The sequence below is a fragment of the Pogona vitticeps genome, chromosome 4, assembly GCF_051106095.1.
Source record: "Pogona vitticeps strain Pit_001003342236 chromosome 4, PviZW2.1, whole genome shotgun sequence".
In the NCBI taxonomy this organism is placed as follows: domain Eukaryota; kingdom Metazoa; phylum Chordata; class Lepidosauria; order Squamata; family Agamidae; genus Pogona; species Pogona vitticeps.
In genome coordinates, this window is record NC_135786.1 from 131,271,071 (window position 1) to 131,287,149 (window position 16,079).

Below are 16,079 nucleotides of genomic sequence, written 5' to 3' on the forward strand. Positions count from 1 at the left end.
GGGCTCTTGCCAAACCCAGCCAGGGGGCGACCCGCCCAAGAAACGGGACGGGAGGCAAAGGGTCCTAATGTCCCCCCGCACCCGAAAGCAGCCGCAGAAATCCACGGGCGGGACACGCTTTTTCCCCCCCTCGACGGGACAAACGGGTGCGGGTGGGGAAACACCTCAGAAGGCGCCCCGCTCATCTCCTGCCGCGCCCGAGGGCAGGGCTCGGAAACCCGCCTACGCGCCTGAACCGCTAGAAAGGCCGCGACGTCGCCCCGGAATGGGCGGGCCGGGCGGTGACGAGGCTGGCGGGCCCACCCCCTCGAGTTTGTAACTGGGGCTCCGGCGGCGGCGGCGGCGGCGGCGGCAGGAGGGTGAGCGCTGCGCGGGGTGGCCCAGGGAGCAAGCGCTGCGCTCCAGCATCGTCGTCGCCGAGGCGCACGTGGGGACGCCGCGCTCCCGCTTGGCTTCGTTTGAGGACAGCGCCGTCCCGAGAGGACCTCCGCGGAGGAGCCGGCCGGAGGGCGAGTCCGTGGGCAGCGCCCAGCCACCGGCTTTCAAGCCCCCGCCGTCGGACTGTGCGGCTCCGAAGCAGGCGGCAGCCCCAGGCGCCTTTCTGCCCGCCTCTCCCGCCCCGCGCCCGGCTCTTGTTGTCCAGTCGGGGCCAGGGAGTGAGATGAGGGGGGTGCTGGTGATCTCGAGCCTTCTTCTGGCGGCAGGTAAGAAGGAGACGGGGCGCAAGGCGGACTCGAAGGGCTGGCCGCCTTCTCGCCGGCGGACGGAGTAGCAGCTCCTGGGCAGAGGGGCGCCGGGTCCCGGGGAAGGGAGGCGAAGGAGCGCGGTTGGAACGCGAGGAAACGCGGGGCGCTCGGGGTTGGCGCAAAGTTACTGCGCATTTTTATACCCCTTTGGATCTGTATGTACATGTCATTTAAATCAGGAATGGCACTTAGCTGTCCTCTTGTCGTGCCCCGTTTTTAACTGCATTGGAAATAAAATGATCGGTCTTTAGGAAAAGTCCGTCCACGTCCCGCGGATGCTTAGGAGGTTTTTCGAATCCGCGGCTCTCTTCTCGTCGCTTGGGCTTCTTTGCAGCGCGGCCTAATTTAGCCTGTTTTGATAGCCGATATGGTTGGCTCGCTTGGGTGGGTGTAAGCGGACTACATACTGTAGTTCCAACACACACACGCACACACGCACAACATTGTGGTGCCTGGGGGGTTTGATTCCTTGCAAAATGCCATTCCCCGACGGTGGAAAAAAAAAGTTTTCGAAGTTTCTGCAGTGCCAGTGGTTGAGATTCCCCCTTCTTTTAAACATGCACCTTGACATTTGCAAATCTAAATGTTCTTTGTAGCCCAGGGGCAAGCCCTCAAAACAGTGAATATGCATATAAATATGCTTGGAAACAGCAGTGTAAAAGAAGCGTGTGACTGGATGGTCTAGACGTGTATACTGTGTGGGTATTAGGGTATGGGTAATGTGGGTGCACATATATTTTAATAGAATGTGTGTCCTTATGCCTGAGAAAGTCGTTGTACACATATTGCATTTGAATGTGTGAACCTTTATAGTAGTCATGCACTCAAATGAAAATGTGTTCGTCCTTCATTCATACCATGTTTCTGATCCTTGTTTTAGCTGCACAATCATTCAATAAATAACAGTGCCAGTTCTTAAAATACAGTGTTATAATGGGTTGTTGGGTGAGAGAATTGCACAATGAACTTCCCCATGTATTGGGGAGGGGGAGTATTAGAAGGATGTTAAAAGGATGACTTATTGATTGATAGATTGAATTAGTCATTTTCACATATCCTTTTTCTCAATTGTAGTTTGTGCCGTCCTGGTGAATGGTGAGGAGTCTGTTCTACTTCAGAATGAACAGTACAGTGAAGATGGTGTAGAAGATCTGACACATCCCCAACTCCTTCCAGCTAGGGAGACCTTGGGACAAGAAGGAGAAAAAAACAGGGGCCTGCCATCCTCAAGCAGTAACTTTAGTGAACTCTCGCAAGGTATGTCCCAAAGTATTTTAGAAGAAAAGTGATAAATATTTGTCTGCTACCTATTTTGGGGGGTGGTTTGGGTTTTCCACAAACATGCGTTGTAGGTTCATGGAGAACACAAGTCTGTTACTTTGCATGTTGTATTGGGGAAATCTTTGTCATTTTCTTTCATTGCATTCAGTGGCTACTGTCCAGTAGAGAGTTAGGCACATATGTTTCCATTGATTTTGAAAAATGAAATCAATCTGCTGAAAGATATATCCTTGTGTTGTATGGTGACTTGAGCGGTGCATGAAGAAGTGGGAGACAGATGCTTGGAATACACCAATTCAGAGATAAAAGAGGGTGCATCTTTATCATAAAAGCAGACTTCCTACGAAATGGTGGTTTAAAAAAAAATAGATGAATCATAGAATCATAGAAAAGTGAAGGCCATCAAGTCCAACCCACTGCTCAACGCAGGAATACAGTCAAAGCATATCTGCCAGGTGATTATCCAAGATTTTCTTGATTGCCTCCAGTGTTGGAGCAATCACCAACTCCCGAGGTAACTGGCTCCAGTGTCTTATTGTTCTAACAGTTAGGAAGTTTTTCCTGATATTCAACTGAAATCTCGCTTCCTTTAACTTGAGCCCCTTGTTGCGTGTCCTGCACTGAAGAGAAAAGAGAAAACTAATTGGAGATTAAGATCAGATTATGGACACCTTTTAATTCCGCAGGTTTCCAAGTAAACTGTAACTTGGCTTATTCTAATTTGGAATGAAATACATTTAGACCCCATCTGAATATAAAATCCATGCACTTGCATTTCAGAAGAGAGAAATCATCAATTCTTTGGCTTGTATGTCAGCAGGAGGTTGTGACTGATTAGTCAACAAATTAATCTCTCCTCCTCATGAACTAATTAGACTACTTTTTACCTGTTTAGCAAAGCTCATATGCCCCCAACTTTATCAGACGTGCCTTGGGAGATAGTACTTGCTGAGCACAGATCCCAGTGATGGAGGACCTGTGGCTAAATAGACGAAGAAATTCATCTATCATTGGCATTCTGGAGTTATAGTAGCCTTCCATCCAAATTCCAAATATACTTATTTGAAAATAAATTAACTATCAGTGAAATACACTCCCATTTATGTGTGCTTTGAACTAGGAACATGACCAAGAATGCTTTAGTAACCTGAATATTTCTTGCCACTCAGATCCTTGTACAGTGTGTTGCTAGAGGGATACCAAGCCTGCTAGGAATAGAAGAGTGACAGTGGCAAAGTTAAAATTGTTGATGTGATCTTTCATATTTTACTGGATTGTTTTTCTGCATTCTCATGCCAAATAAAGTTGTGGTGCTGAGTGTTTTGGGTGTTTTCCCCTTATGTGTGCACAACCCTGGCAACAGGAGTGGATCCCCAGGACAAGGGAGGGAATCAGGCTAGAATGTTCCCACGGAAATTCTTGCCTTGTTTGCTTGATGTCACAGTGTGCTGATGTTTTAGTAGTTCCTTGTTTCTATTTTCTGAGCTTGCTATTTCCCTGGAGGGCCCCAGTGCCCCACGTTTGAGCCAGCCGTGCATTCCAGCTGCCCACAAGCCCTTAGAGCTGCATCCTGTGCTGCCCACAGCTTTTTGTCCTCTTATGAAGTATAACCACTTGGTTTTCACAAGCCCCGGCACTTAAAAATATGACATCAAAATTAGAGGACTACTTTGGTTGACGGTACTGCTGCACTTTGCAGGCTTTTGCTTTTCATGTAATTTGCCTACTTCTAAGGAATTTGAACAGTATGGAGTAACTTCTCCCACTGGTCTGGGCTGGGTTTTAATTCTTCTGCAACATGTTTTGTTAGTGACAGGATGTTTTTATGCCTTCCTGCTACACAAGAACTTTTAGTATAGCTGTGACCTCAACTTTGAATTCTTAGCTTCCCCTTCCTTCCCTAGTTTTCTGCAGGAATCTGAAAACTTGGCAACTTCACAAACACTTATTCTCTCTCCCCCCTTGACAACCCTGTCCTTCCTTCTTTCTTATGGAAAACATTGGCCAGCCCTGGGGTCCCATAGCAACAATGTTCTTAAGATATGGCAAGGAAAGAAAGATCTGTCTTCTTGGCATTTGTACCCCTGTATAGAGTTTGAGTCACAGAGAGGTTTGAATAATAAAGCATTGCTGGGCCCTGGTCCAAAGGCAAAGTAGGACCAGTCATTTGCCACCCGGGCTCAATTGCTTTGTGTGTCTGGGGGGGTCTGTCCAGAGGAAGTATTAATTTTCCAGGCTGGAGATGGTGTCAGTTGGTGGAGGGGATCCACAGATGACTCACCGTCCCCCGCCCACACAATGTGGTTCTTCTTACCTTGCTCAGTTTAGTCACTGAGGCTACATTGTGCCATCTGGGGGCGTCTGGCTGGGTCTCCATTTCACCCTCTCCGCCCATTTTTGTCCTGAGTCCCTTGGATGCTTTCTGCCCAATATGGGTCCCAGTACACCAGTCATTAAACTCTGTGTGGGAAGAACTTTGAACTGCTGCAGTTAAACGGGGTTGAACTACGTAGATGAACATAGCTGTGGCAAGCCTGTCTGTATGTCTATCAGTTCTCTTTTCATTTTTCAAGAAAGCCCTGTTTTTCCACCCCTTTATTTTCAGAAACACCTAGCATCTTTTGCACCTAGGGAAGGCCCGGGCAAGAGGCTAAAATAGGCTACAAAGCTAACTTCTGATGTTGTTGAAGTCACTGGTTACCCTGACCAAGAGGTGGCACCCCATCTTTCACGGGTAGTCTCTTTCCTGTTTGTTTCACAGCACTGCAATGTCATTCTTCTTTGCATTTGGGGTTCCCTCCTAGAGTTTTGTCAATGGGCAGTTGAATACCGAACCTCCCCTTTCCTCTCACAACTTCCTCACTCACCTTTCCAACTGCATCTTCTCCGGTTTTCTATTCCAGATACTTCTTGGGACGTGTGGTAGGGTGAATAATATTTCTTTGCATTTGCACAGGAGTTGATGAGGCAGCACTGCACGAGTGGGGCATCTCTTTGTCTAGTGTCTTAAATATACAATTTGTATATTCTCTTTCCCTCCAGGGCTTTTGTCAACCTTTCTCCAGATCTGGGCTAGTTGTTTTTCTTCATAAACAGTTCACGGCGTTGTCTGCATGCCCAGCTCTTCAGTCAGTTTTCATTGGTCAGCCCTGGGACCCCAGAGCATGGGGGACTCCTAGCAGCAGAAGAAAAGGGTCACAGGACCTGGCTTTCCTGCTTCTGGGTTCTGCTCATTCCCCAGGTGTTGCACTGCCTGTGTTTTTTTTCTACGCCTCCTGTTTAGATATCCCGCTTTATCAAAGAGCAACCTGGTGGTCCTCTCAACAGATGGAGCAGTTTTGCAGGCTTATTTTGTCAGTCTGTCTTCTGATTAAAACAAAGAAGTGAGGCATCTGGGCTTAGAGAGCTAACAATGGTGTGTTGGGTGAATAAAGCAGTAGGAGCAGGGCAGCAAAGGAGGGGTGGAATTTCTCTCCCCCCCCCCCCCCAATATAGAAGACTAGCCTGCAATATTGTTCGGCAGAATGCCTGACGGAGGGTGATGTTTGGCTTGTTCCTTGCTGGAGTAGCTCCCTACCGGATTTTCTGCTCCTCGGACACACACAGTCTTCTCAAGCTGCTATTCAGGGAGGAGGGGCAGGATTGGGGAGCTGCCAATAATAGGGTGAGGAGCAGGGGCAGAGGGGAATTGTAAATAGCCTTATGGCCCTGTCTGTCTAGCTTTTGCGGCTTGGTTTTGCAGGATCCAAAGAGGCATTCCCCCTCTGTGAGGAGTACTTATCCAACTTTATGGGATGTTTCCTGCATTGCAGAGTGCTAAATATGTACAGATCCTGCTGTGTGTAAATGTGCTCAGGAGTTGTAGCTGCTTCTTGCTGCCTTCTGTTCCAATATGTATGCCTGGTAGGATAATTCTGTGTGGTGTAATCTAGAAAAGAAACATTTCCATACTTTGATCCAGATTCATGTTCAAAGCAAAGCAAAGCAAAATGTAGTGCTTACATACCACCCTGTAGTGCTGAAAGCATTATCTGGACAGGCTACACATTGACCCCCCCCTCCCCTGAGCTAGGTACTCAGTTTATCAACATCAGGCGAATGGAAGGCGAGTTAACCTTGAGCCAGCTACCTGAAGCCACTGGGATTGAACTCAGGTCATGAACAGAGTTTTGACTGCAATACTGCAGTTTAACCACTGTGCCATAGGGCTTCACAAGCTTAACATGTCAAACAACAGTCTTCTTCTCTGCCATGAATCTAGTGCATAGGATGAGCACCTTCCCCCTTTTTTCACCACCAGCAGAAGTCAGAGATAGAAGGGTTAATTATGAACGCTGGTGAAGAGCAATGGGTAGGGTTAACAGTCCAAACAGTCCAACCTCTATTAGTAAATAAAGAAAAGAGCTGAACACCTGTACCTTTGCTGTGAAAAGAATTATCTCTTTCATTGCAAATGCCTGTCTGCAACCCTCTAAGTTGTGCAGCCACACAACACTGGATCAGGGCTGCCCACTTGCTTCCGGTCTCAGCCAGAACTCTGCATGAACAGGGCAGGCCTCCTGTGTAAGTCTCTGGAAAATTAAAGGGAATGTTGCCTGTCTGTTGTTCCCAGATGGGTGAAAAGGGGGGGGGGGGTTAGTGGAGTTCATGGAGAACAAAGATTTTCAGGGGAATGGGGGGGGGAACCCTATTCTACTGGGTATGTTTGTTTTGCTTCAGCTTGTTTTCAGGGAACCAGTCAATAGGCTTTCATGGGCCTCAACCATTACACAGTGTAGAAACCAAGCGTAATGCATCACGCAAAGTCAAAAGAAAAATAAGAAATAAAGAATGCAAAAATGTGGCACCTTAAAAGCTAACTGCTATATTTTAATGTGAGCTTTCATGGACTGGTCCACTCCCTCAGAAGTTCAGAACGACATAGCTGCTGAACCCTAGCAGGGTGGAGTTCTCACGGAAATGGATTTAGTAGGGTAAAGGATACAATCCCCTCCCAGTTATGTCCCCTCTTAACAGCAGATGGGCTGCCTCTTGATGGCACTTTGCAAGGGAGAAGTGGCTGGGAGCCTGACCTTGCCTGGGGCTGTGTTGTAATATTTAACTTAGCTCACTGTCAACCATCAGTTAATGATAGTAGAATTTATTGAGCAGGACTCTGAACCGCCTTATGCAAAAGGCCAGAGACTTTAAGATCATGGTCAGAACATGATGATTTTTTTCTGCGCTTTGTGGGAGGCCAGCAAGTACAACAGCAAAATTTTCCCTCTGCAAAGTTTATATTCTGAACATACAATAACCTGTCTTGATTCCTACTAGCATGAGTATGAATAAGAAGCTATACATTAAAACATGGCAGTGTGCTGCTGCAGAAGCTCTGCCACGTGAAAGCCGCACATAAGAGGAACAGCTGTTCTTAAGTGAGATCTCACTTGGGTCCCATTTCAATTTTTTTCAGCTGTCACTCAGCCACTACAAACTCCATGTGACTTTGGAGTGCACAAATGACAACCTAAGACTTAAAACACAAACACTGTTGGAAAGGGGACGTGTTTCTAGTCAGCAAGGAAAATGATGTAGCGCGCGCGCGCGCGCGCACACACGCACACGCACACACACACACACACACACACACACAGTCGGAGCAAATCTGTGCCCCCAAACTTGGTCTGGCACAGATGGGAGGAGAGCTCCTTGTCCATTTCCTCAAAGCACTTTGTGAATAAGGCACTTGGTTTGTAATCTGGCTTCAGCTGCAGCCTTTCTCACTGGCTGCTGTGTGAGGAGAACTCCTGGAGCTTTCCTTCTGAACTATAAATGTAACTGGAAGGATGCGGTGGCCAGAGGAGGATGCTGGAATCAAGAGACTGGGAGGCACCCGCCCTGCACTGCTTAAGAGAGCCCCAGGACCAAAGCAGTGGAGGCTGTTAGAGGTGGCTGGGTAGTCTGGTTTTGTTTTGGAGGGGCTTTAGGATTCCAGTAGATTGAGAGCAGGAAGAAAGTTGGCTGGGGGCTGTTTACTTGATTTCTGTGTGATTTGTTGTAGATGTTTGGCAAAGGTATATGGCTCCTTGCTGAACAAGAACAACGAGAAAAACCTTCTCCCCAGTCCTGAAGCTCAGGAAGCTGAGAAATTTTGCAGGGAGATCTTTTCTGTTTAAGAATTTACTCATCCCAGATTTAATATTATTAGGATGTGTATGCAAAAAATTAAGGCACTCCATTCCTTAATTTTAAAATCGTGGTGGCGCTGCGGGCTAAACTGCAGAAGCCTGTGCTGCAGGGTCAGAAGACCAAGCAGTCGTAAGATCGAATCCACGCGACGGAGTGAGCGCCCGTTGCTTGTCCCAGCTCCCGCCAACCTAGTGGTTCAAAAGCATGCAAATGCAAGTAGATAAATAGGGACAACCTCGGTGGGAAGGTAACAGCATTCCGTGTCTAAGTCGCACTGGCCATGTGACCACAGATTGTCTTCGGACAAACGGTGGCTCTATGGCTTGGAAACGGGGATGAGCACCGCCCCCTAGAGTTGAACACGACTGGAGAAAAATTGTCAAGGGGAACCTTTACCTATACCTTTACCTTTGTGAGGAGGGTGTAGCCCAAACCAAAGTAGGCCCATAAATCTGAGGTCTGCCAAACTCTGTAGTAAATAATGATAAAACCAGCTTCCATGTTAATTCACAAGTCATGACTGTTAAAATCACATCGATAACTAAGTGACATGACATTAATTTGATTTTCCTGTCTAAGGGAAGGTATAATAACCAAAGTTACCTGCAGATAATTTAGTTCAGTATATGCTAGACATGTTTTGTAGACTGTTAATAAGTCTAACAAATATTGCTGTTTTAATTCTTTTTCCAGTTGCTTTCCTGTCCAGGCCTCAAGATCCAGTGACACCAAATAAAGAGGGGAAAAGGAAGAAACAGAGGAAGGGGAAGGGGAAAAAGAGAGATCCCTGCTTACGAAAATACAAGAATTACTGTTTTCATGGAGAATGCAAATATGTCAAAGCACTCAAAATTCCAACCTGCCAGTAAGTTAATCACAGCATTTCTTTCCTAGGGATGTCTTTGCAGATAATGAAAGCGAATATATTCTTTTTAATTATGTGTTTGTTCTTGCTGCACAAACCTGCCTTCCTGCCCCACATGATCACATAACTGTGTTACATTCTTTATTTTTGGTTAAATAAAAATGACGGTAGATGTGCATTGTGGTACTAGAGTGTGAGGGTTCATCACACAGCTAAATGGAAATAGGCAGAGCTCCACACAATGACCAGATTTAGCTCTGCACAGCAAGATCTTTTTAACTTCCTGAACAAACCTATACACGTCTGTTGAGAAATAAGTCCTATTGAATATAGATTTTGTTTCCCAATATGTGGTTAAAAGAAAGCAGCCTAAATATTTGCCCTTGAGTTATGGGAGTAGTATTTGATCCTCAGAATACAATAAGAAATATGAGATCGTTTTTTTCTAAATTTACCTAAAAACTTGTGATGGTGAGGTTTGAAGTAGCAACTACAGTATTACTTGAACTAGTGACTTGGGCAAGCAATACAAACTCTTTATTGTACTTAGGTGGCAGTAAAATATGTTCTTTATCAATGACAAAAGAAATACTGCTGCTTGACTGCTGGAAAAATGTACCATTCCTGCAGCAAGGAAAGCAACTCGGCTTTCCTTAAAAGTTGACATTCTCAGTACGCTGAGTTCTTTGCCCAGCAGCAATTTCTGCACTCCTCTATGAGATCACATATTGCCACACCCTACAATTAACATCCTCACTGTAGTACCAGTTATGTTATCCCTTGTTATGTTAGAATTGTGGTACGATTTAGTTATAACTTGGTTATTGGAAGAAATAATTAATTAGAAGCAAGCAGTCATCTCTAATGAGTCTTACTTTAAATTAACAATACAGTAGTTCTGTCTTGTTTCTCCATGTTAAATTGTGGTTACAGTTAACTTGCAGCTGAGAAAATACCTGGGATTATTCTTCACAAAGTGCAGGATGCAGGCATGCTGAACATTAGCTTCAGACCTCTTCTTATTTCCTTCAGTTCAGCAAGGGGAAGCACTACATTTCCCAGTGTTAAGTAGCGGGGGTCTCCAAGATACTGAACATCAGACTGTGTTTTGTGCCAGGCTCAAGGAAAAGGCGTGACTGGCTTAAATCACTGGTTCTTAACCTTGGGTTACTCAGGAGTTTTGGACTGCAACTCCCAGAAGCCTTCACCACCAACTGTGTTGGCTGGGGTTTCTGGGAGTTGCAGTTCAAAAACATCCGAGTAACAAAGGTTAAGAACCACTGGCTTAAATGAACAGACTTCTGGACATTGCAGACCTTTGGTGGTATTCAATAAAACTGGCAGTGTTTCATCTTGAGAAAGCAGAAGTTTTCTGAGATGTTCATTGTCATGGCTTTCCCGCTTATACGATGAGGAGACTACATGACCTATCACATTGATAAATCCCTACATAATTAGTTCTACATTTACCAGTTCTGTTACACTTTTTAAACAACCACAACGGTTGAATAAACAGTTGTAACAGCACACAAATATGTGGCTGCTATGTATGCTGTCTGCAGTTGAGTCTGTTCTTGTTAGTCCTCCTGCCCACCCCCTTTGGGCCATAGGCATCCTTGCTAGAACAGATCAATGGATCATATGGGATGGCTACTGAGATTTTTAGTCTTGTGATATCAGAAGGGGAGAAGGCATGGGGGGCTGTAAGCTGTGTCATCACTCTTGGTGCAGTTTTTGAGTACTGAAGCTTGAAGGTGATCTTGATGTATGGAATGGGCTACTTCTAGCCAGGCCCTCACTAAGCATGAGACTTACGGTCTGAATGTTTGGAAAGAACCACTCTGTTAGGCCTCGTTGGAATGTTGGGCTTGTAGCTCTCTGTTTACCTTGCTTCTCTGTGAAACGGACACTTGTGGATTTAAGTATTTTACTCACATGCCTTTTATAAATAATATACAAGTGACTAGCTGGATATACTGTACAGACAAGTGAAGCTCAGTTATCCTTTTCAGAATATATGTTTCTATCCCAAAGATTGCCAAGACAGAGTTAATTATGGTTGTTTTCCTTTTCTTCAAAGGCGATGCTCTTAAAGAGCATCTGCTTTTTCTTGTTCATTAAACTATTGAAATCCAGTGATGGATACTGGCCTCCCCTTTTTGCTTCCACAAATTTCTGTCTTGCTCTGTTCTAGTAAAAGAGCATTGCTACTGAGTAACAATTGGATGCATGCAAATGTTTTTTCTTGAGCAAAGACTTTATGAACTGGGGAGAACTTTCAGTCCTTGCTGAGATTTGCACATTCCCTCTCCCTCTGGTGAGTGCAATTCAGCCTTTGCTTCTGTTACTATAAAAAGCCCATGAGTGCTTATGATGCTAAATAAACAATAACTAATAATAATACCAAATTACTTGCACTCACAAGACTCAGATCTCTTTTGAAGATAGGACAGTGTTACAGTAGTTTCATACTTCAGGCTTATTCTGGTTGAGACCTAAATAGATCTTCAGCAACGTTCCAGAAAGATTGCTGTGCACAATTAACTTGATAGGTTGTGACTCTACAAGCTTTGTTCATGCTTCAGTTAGTGTCTGTGTATTTCTGATTCCATCAAAACCAGAGAACTCTCTGCACTAGCTATGCCCAATGCAGACTGGAGGAAACTAATGAGAAACTGAGCAGGCGTGTGGTGCACAGTAGACTTAAGAGGCTTAGGGTAATGTTTTGTGCATTAAACATAGCTGGAGGTAGGCATTAGTACCCGTGTGACTGATCGTGACTATTATTCAGATCTGGAATAATTCTTTTGCATTGTTTTTACTTGCAACTCTCAGATGCCAAGAGGGGTACCATGGGGAGCGATGCCATGCCCTTAGTCTTCCAGTGGAAAACCGATCCCGCAGCTATGACAACACAACTATACTAGCAGTCACAGCAGTTGTGCTGTCCTCCCTCTGCCTTATCATCATTGCTGTATTACTGATGCTCAGGTAAGCTCTTGGATGGGTTTGGGAAGAGTAGCAGAAACTGAAGTGCAGGCCTATATTTTGTTTGCTATAATTTGGAAGAGCAAGAACTGCAAGAAAGTAACAGCCGTGAAAGGTGGCCTTTGTAGTCCTTGCTTAGTTTGGTCCTTAGCTCAGTACAGGCATGAAACTGAGTCTGGCAGATCTCTGTCCCCAAGGCCACCTCGTGAACAACTGTGTGATTTGTCCAATAGCAAAACCCCAACTATCTGTCCATTTCCCTTAACTTTTTTTCAAGTAGCAGAGTGAGGCAGATCAAGGTCTTAATTTGATTTGTTGTCAAATTTTGCAAAGAATCTTTTTGGTGCCGATTTGATTAGTTAGGTTTGGAAATCTCTTCCAGTTCAGTGACTCTGAGTACTAGCCCTTCTCTGTTACGTGCTGTCAGGTTGCATTTGATTTATAGCAACCCTCGTAGGATTTTAAAAGCGTATGAGATATTTAAGGAATGGTTTTACCAGTGTCACCTCTCGGTGAATTTCTCTGGCCAAGCAGGAATTTGAATCCAGGTCTCCTGGTTCAGCCCTTCTGTACTCTTAGTTACACAGCTGGCTTATTTATTTATTTATTTATTTGATTTTTATACCACCCATCTAGCCAAAGGCTACTCGGGGCAGTTTACAGCACAAAAAGCTGCCTGAACAGGAAGTCAGAAAGTGAAGGCATTAATATAGTTTTAGCCTCAGGCAAACATGAGCAACGGTGGTACGCCAGATGTTTACGGCCTACAAGCTCCGCATCCTTATGCAGGATAGCCAGTGGTGGAGGATTAAGGGAGCTGAAGGCCAAAAATAACTGGAAGGTTACAGTTGCCCACCCCTTGTCCAAAGTATTTCACATCTTGCGGCTGGTCCATGGCATGAAATGAGGTGTGTGGAATTTCTAATACTATAAGGGAATACTTGCTCCTTGTCTTGGACTAATGGTAGTGTGGTAATCATTTTGTCATTCTTTATGCAGGTTTGGATTTATTCTTTATCTTGAGTATCTTTTTTGGTTGGGTTTTCCAGGTGCCATAAAAAAGGAGTATATGATGTAGAGAGTGAAGAGAAGGTGAAGCTGGGCATCCCTGTCAACCACTGAGATAATCTGGAAATGGAAGGTAATCTGTCTTTCCAACCAAGTGACTGATGGACAGACTGCTTACATCAGGGGTGTCCAAACTTTCACCTGGGTCACATTAGAAGATGAAAATTTGGTTTGGGCCGCATGGGGGGGGCAGCCCTAGCCGTCCTCCACAGCCCCGCTCTAAGCGCGCTTACCGGCAGCTGCGATCTCAGATAGCAGAGGCTGCCAGCTTCGACTCCGGTGGCTTTATGGGGCCAGGAGGGGGTCCACCTATTGATTGGGATGGCGCAATGCAGTCACGCAGCCCCCCTCTCCCCTCCCCTCCTGCTCCTTCCTTCCTTCCCTCTCTCTCCCCCCCACCATTGTGACGTGCCCGGGCCGCATTCCGGCCGCAAGCACCGGCAGTGTAACTTGAAACTTTGGAATTTCTTTTTTTAAAAAAAAAATTGCACTGAGCCGCATTACGAGCCGACCTGGGCTGCATGCGGCCCCCGGGCCGCAGGTTGGACAAGCCTGGCTTATATCATTGGTGGGAATACATCACATTGGATTCTGTCCTTTCTTTGCCCTAAAGCAGTCTTTCTTATTTAGTAGACTAATATAAATATGAGATGCCTGTGATGTTGGCTGTGTCATAAAAATATTCTTGAAAGGTAGATGAGAGGACATTAAGCCCTGGGGCAAACATAATTTGCTGGCTTGTATGTGGAGCTATATTGCACTGTGCTGACCTCAAGTACTGAGCCCCTAACCAAGCATAACAGATTTGCCTCTATATCATGTGGTCTTCTACTAAGACCCAAGCCATACACCTTCTTTACTGATGCCTCATCTGGTGTTGCTGAAAACCTGCCACATCCCTGGCTATCTGTTTGTCCTTCCTTTGTATTGCAATTTCTTCTTCTGAGTCACACTGGTGCTTTTGGGCTTGCTTTACAAAAATATTTTCCACTCTTACTTGCCCTGCCTAGAAGGCTGTAGCTTCCAGCATCAACAACGGCCCTTTAGAGGCTATACAGGCCATAGTTGTGGTACTTGAAAGGAAGTGATTTGTCTTTTCCCTTGGAGTGCTTTCCTTTAGTGGTGGGCATAGCTGCAAATGTTGGGTTATGAATAAATATGTTCTGAAAACTTGCCTTGCAAGTATTTCCTTAATCTAGATAATCAAAGTATAAATATGTGTGTTGGATCTACTTAGAGCCAGCAGGCAAGTAGGGACACTTGTAGAGAGCTACTGGATTCCAGAAGAGTGCATAATGTTACGCTTCAAGCCACTTCCTCAGTGTGAGTCCTGGAGTGGCGCAAGTTCACTTACAGTGGTCCCCTGCTTAACGATTACCTCATTAAATGATGAATCCACTTGATGACGAGGTTTTTGCAATCGCAAAACAATGTTTTAATGGGAAAAAATCGCTTAACGATGATCAGTTCCCTGCTTCGGGAACCAATTTTTCGCTTAACGATGGTTTTAAAACAGCTGATTGGCGGCTCTCAAAATGGCCGCCCGCTGTGCAAAATGGCTCCCCACTGTTTTTAGGATAGATTTTTCGCTGTACAGGCACCGGAAAATGGCTGCCCTATGGAGGATCTTTGCTGGACAATTAGGTATTTATCCCATTGGAACGCATTGAACCGGTTTTCAATGCGTTTCAATGGGTTTTTCCCCCCACTTGATGACGATTTCGCTCTACAGTGATTTTGCTGGAACGGATGAACATCGTCAAGCGAGGCACCACTGTATTGTGGTTTTATCTTTGGAGATGGGAGCCTACGTGACAACAAGGCCAGGATGATTCCTCCTCAGATGCCTGAGATAGAAGCTTTAAAAATTAATTCTGTACATAAAAAGCTGTTGTGTAGTCAATAGTTTGTTTTCATGTGAACTATTCTTTCATTACATTTCAGGATTCAGCAGTGAAAGAAGCTTTACTTCCACAGTCCAGTGGATGGAACTCTTTTTCTTGGACACATTTCAAAGTCAAAGGGGAGTTTGTAGGATTGGAAGCAAGTGTTCCTTTCCCAAGGAGACTGTGTATCAGATAGTTGCTTTGTTGAAGAAGCAATGCACTCTTCTCCAGATTGGAAAAAAAATCCAAAGGAGAGACAGGGACACATTTCTCCACAGAGGGCTTCTTCCCAAGGTGGAGCCACAAAATCCAGAGGAAAGTTGGACTTTGCCTTGGTACCACTGGAAGGCAACAGCTTCACATACAAGCAGTGAAGGAACCAGCAAGCAGGATTCTTCTGACGTCTGCTGAGGATTTAACTGTGAAAACACTTAGACTCTGCTGAAGTAACCTAACTTTTGAACTTAATGAAAATGGGGACAATATTTAACACGATAGTTCCTTTTAAATTATATATTTATTTTAGATACATTGTACATATTATTTATTTAGGGCTTGGTCTTGTCCTGAAATTGAAGGGAGAGACAGGAAAATTGTGCAGTGTAACACTCTAATAAATAACCCTTTGTTATACTTTTTGTTGTGGAATTTTAATTTATAAATTAAAAGATGAAAATAGCTAAAAAGCAACGATATCTAATGATGATGATGATGATGATGATGAAGTAATGTGGTTCCAAACCAGTACTTATTCCTGGCTAATAGAAAGTTAGAGGATAAACATCTCCTTCATGGATTGCTGCCTTGTCGTGGCGAAGGGGCTTGAGTACTTCAGAGAAGCTATGGGCTATGCCGTGCAGGGACACCCAAGACGGACAGGTCATAGTGGAGAGTTATTTTATTTTTAATTTCTAAAACAAAAACAAATACAAAATACTAACTGATAGAATCTAAACCACAGTGGGTATGGGGGAGCACTGTGGAGAGTTCTGACTAAATGCGATCCACCTGGAGCAGGAACTGGCAAGCCACTCCAGTATCTTTGCCAAGAATACTCCATGGACAGAAACAAAA

General features: G+C 44.9%; 1 protein-coding gene across 1 annotated transcript; it reads left to right on the forward strand.

Moving 5' to 3' along the window:
• The first annotated feature begins 319 nt into the window (after window positions 1–319).
• HBEGF (heparin binding EGF like growth factor) lies at window positions 320–15,638 on the forward strand. Its single transcript, XM_020799411.3, has 6 exons — window positions 320–704; window positions 1,821–2,003; window positions 8,892–9,063; window positions 11,899–12,054; window positions 13,101–13,192; window positions 15,064–15,638. Exons 1-5 carry the CDS (start codon window positions 662–664, stop codon window positions 13,171–13,173), a joined length of 627 nt encoding a protein of 208 aa, XP_020655070.3. The 5' UTR covers window positions 320–661; the 3' UTR covers window positions 13,174–13,192; window positions 15,064–15,638.
• The last annotated feature ends 441 nt before the right edge of the window (window positions 15,639–16,079 follow it).

Coding starts and splice junctions, on each gene's coding strand:
- HBEGF (XM_020799411.3), top strand. CDS start 662: ATGAGGGGGGTGCTGGTGATCTCGAGCCTTCTTCTGGCGGCAG. Junction 2,004..8,891: donor CTTTAGTGAACTCTCGCAAG/GTATGTCCCAAA, acceptor TTCTTTTTCCAG/TTGCTTTCCTGTCCAGGCCT. Junction 12,055..13,100: donor GCTGTATTACTGATGCTCAG/GTAAGCTCTTGG, acceptor TGGGTTTTCCAG/GTGCCATAAAAAAGGAGTAT.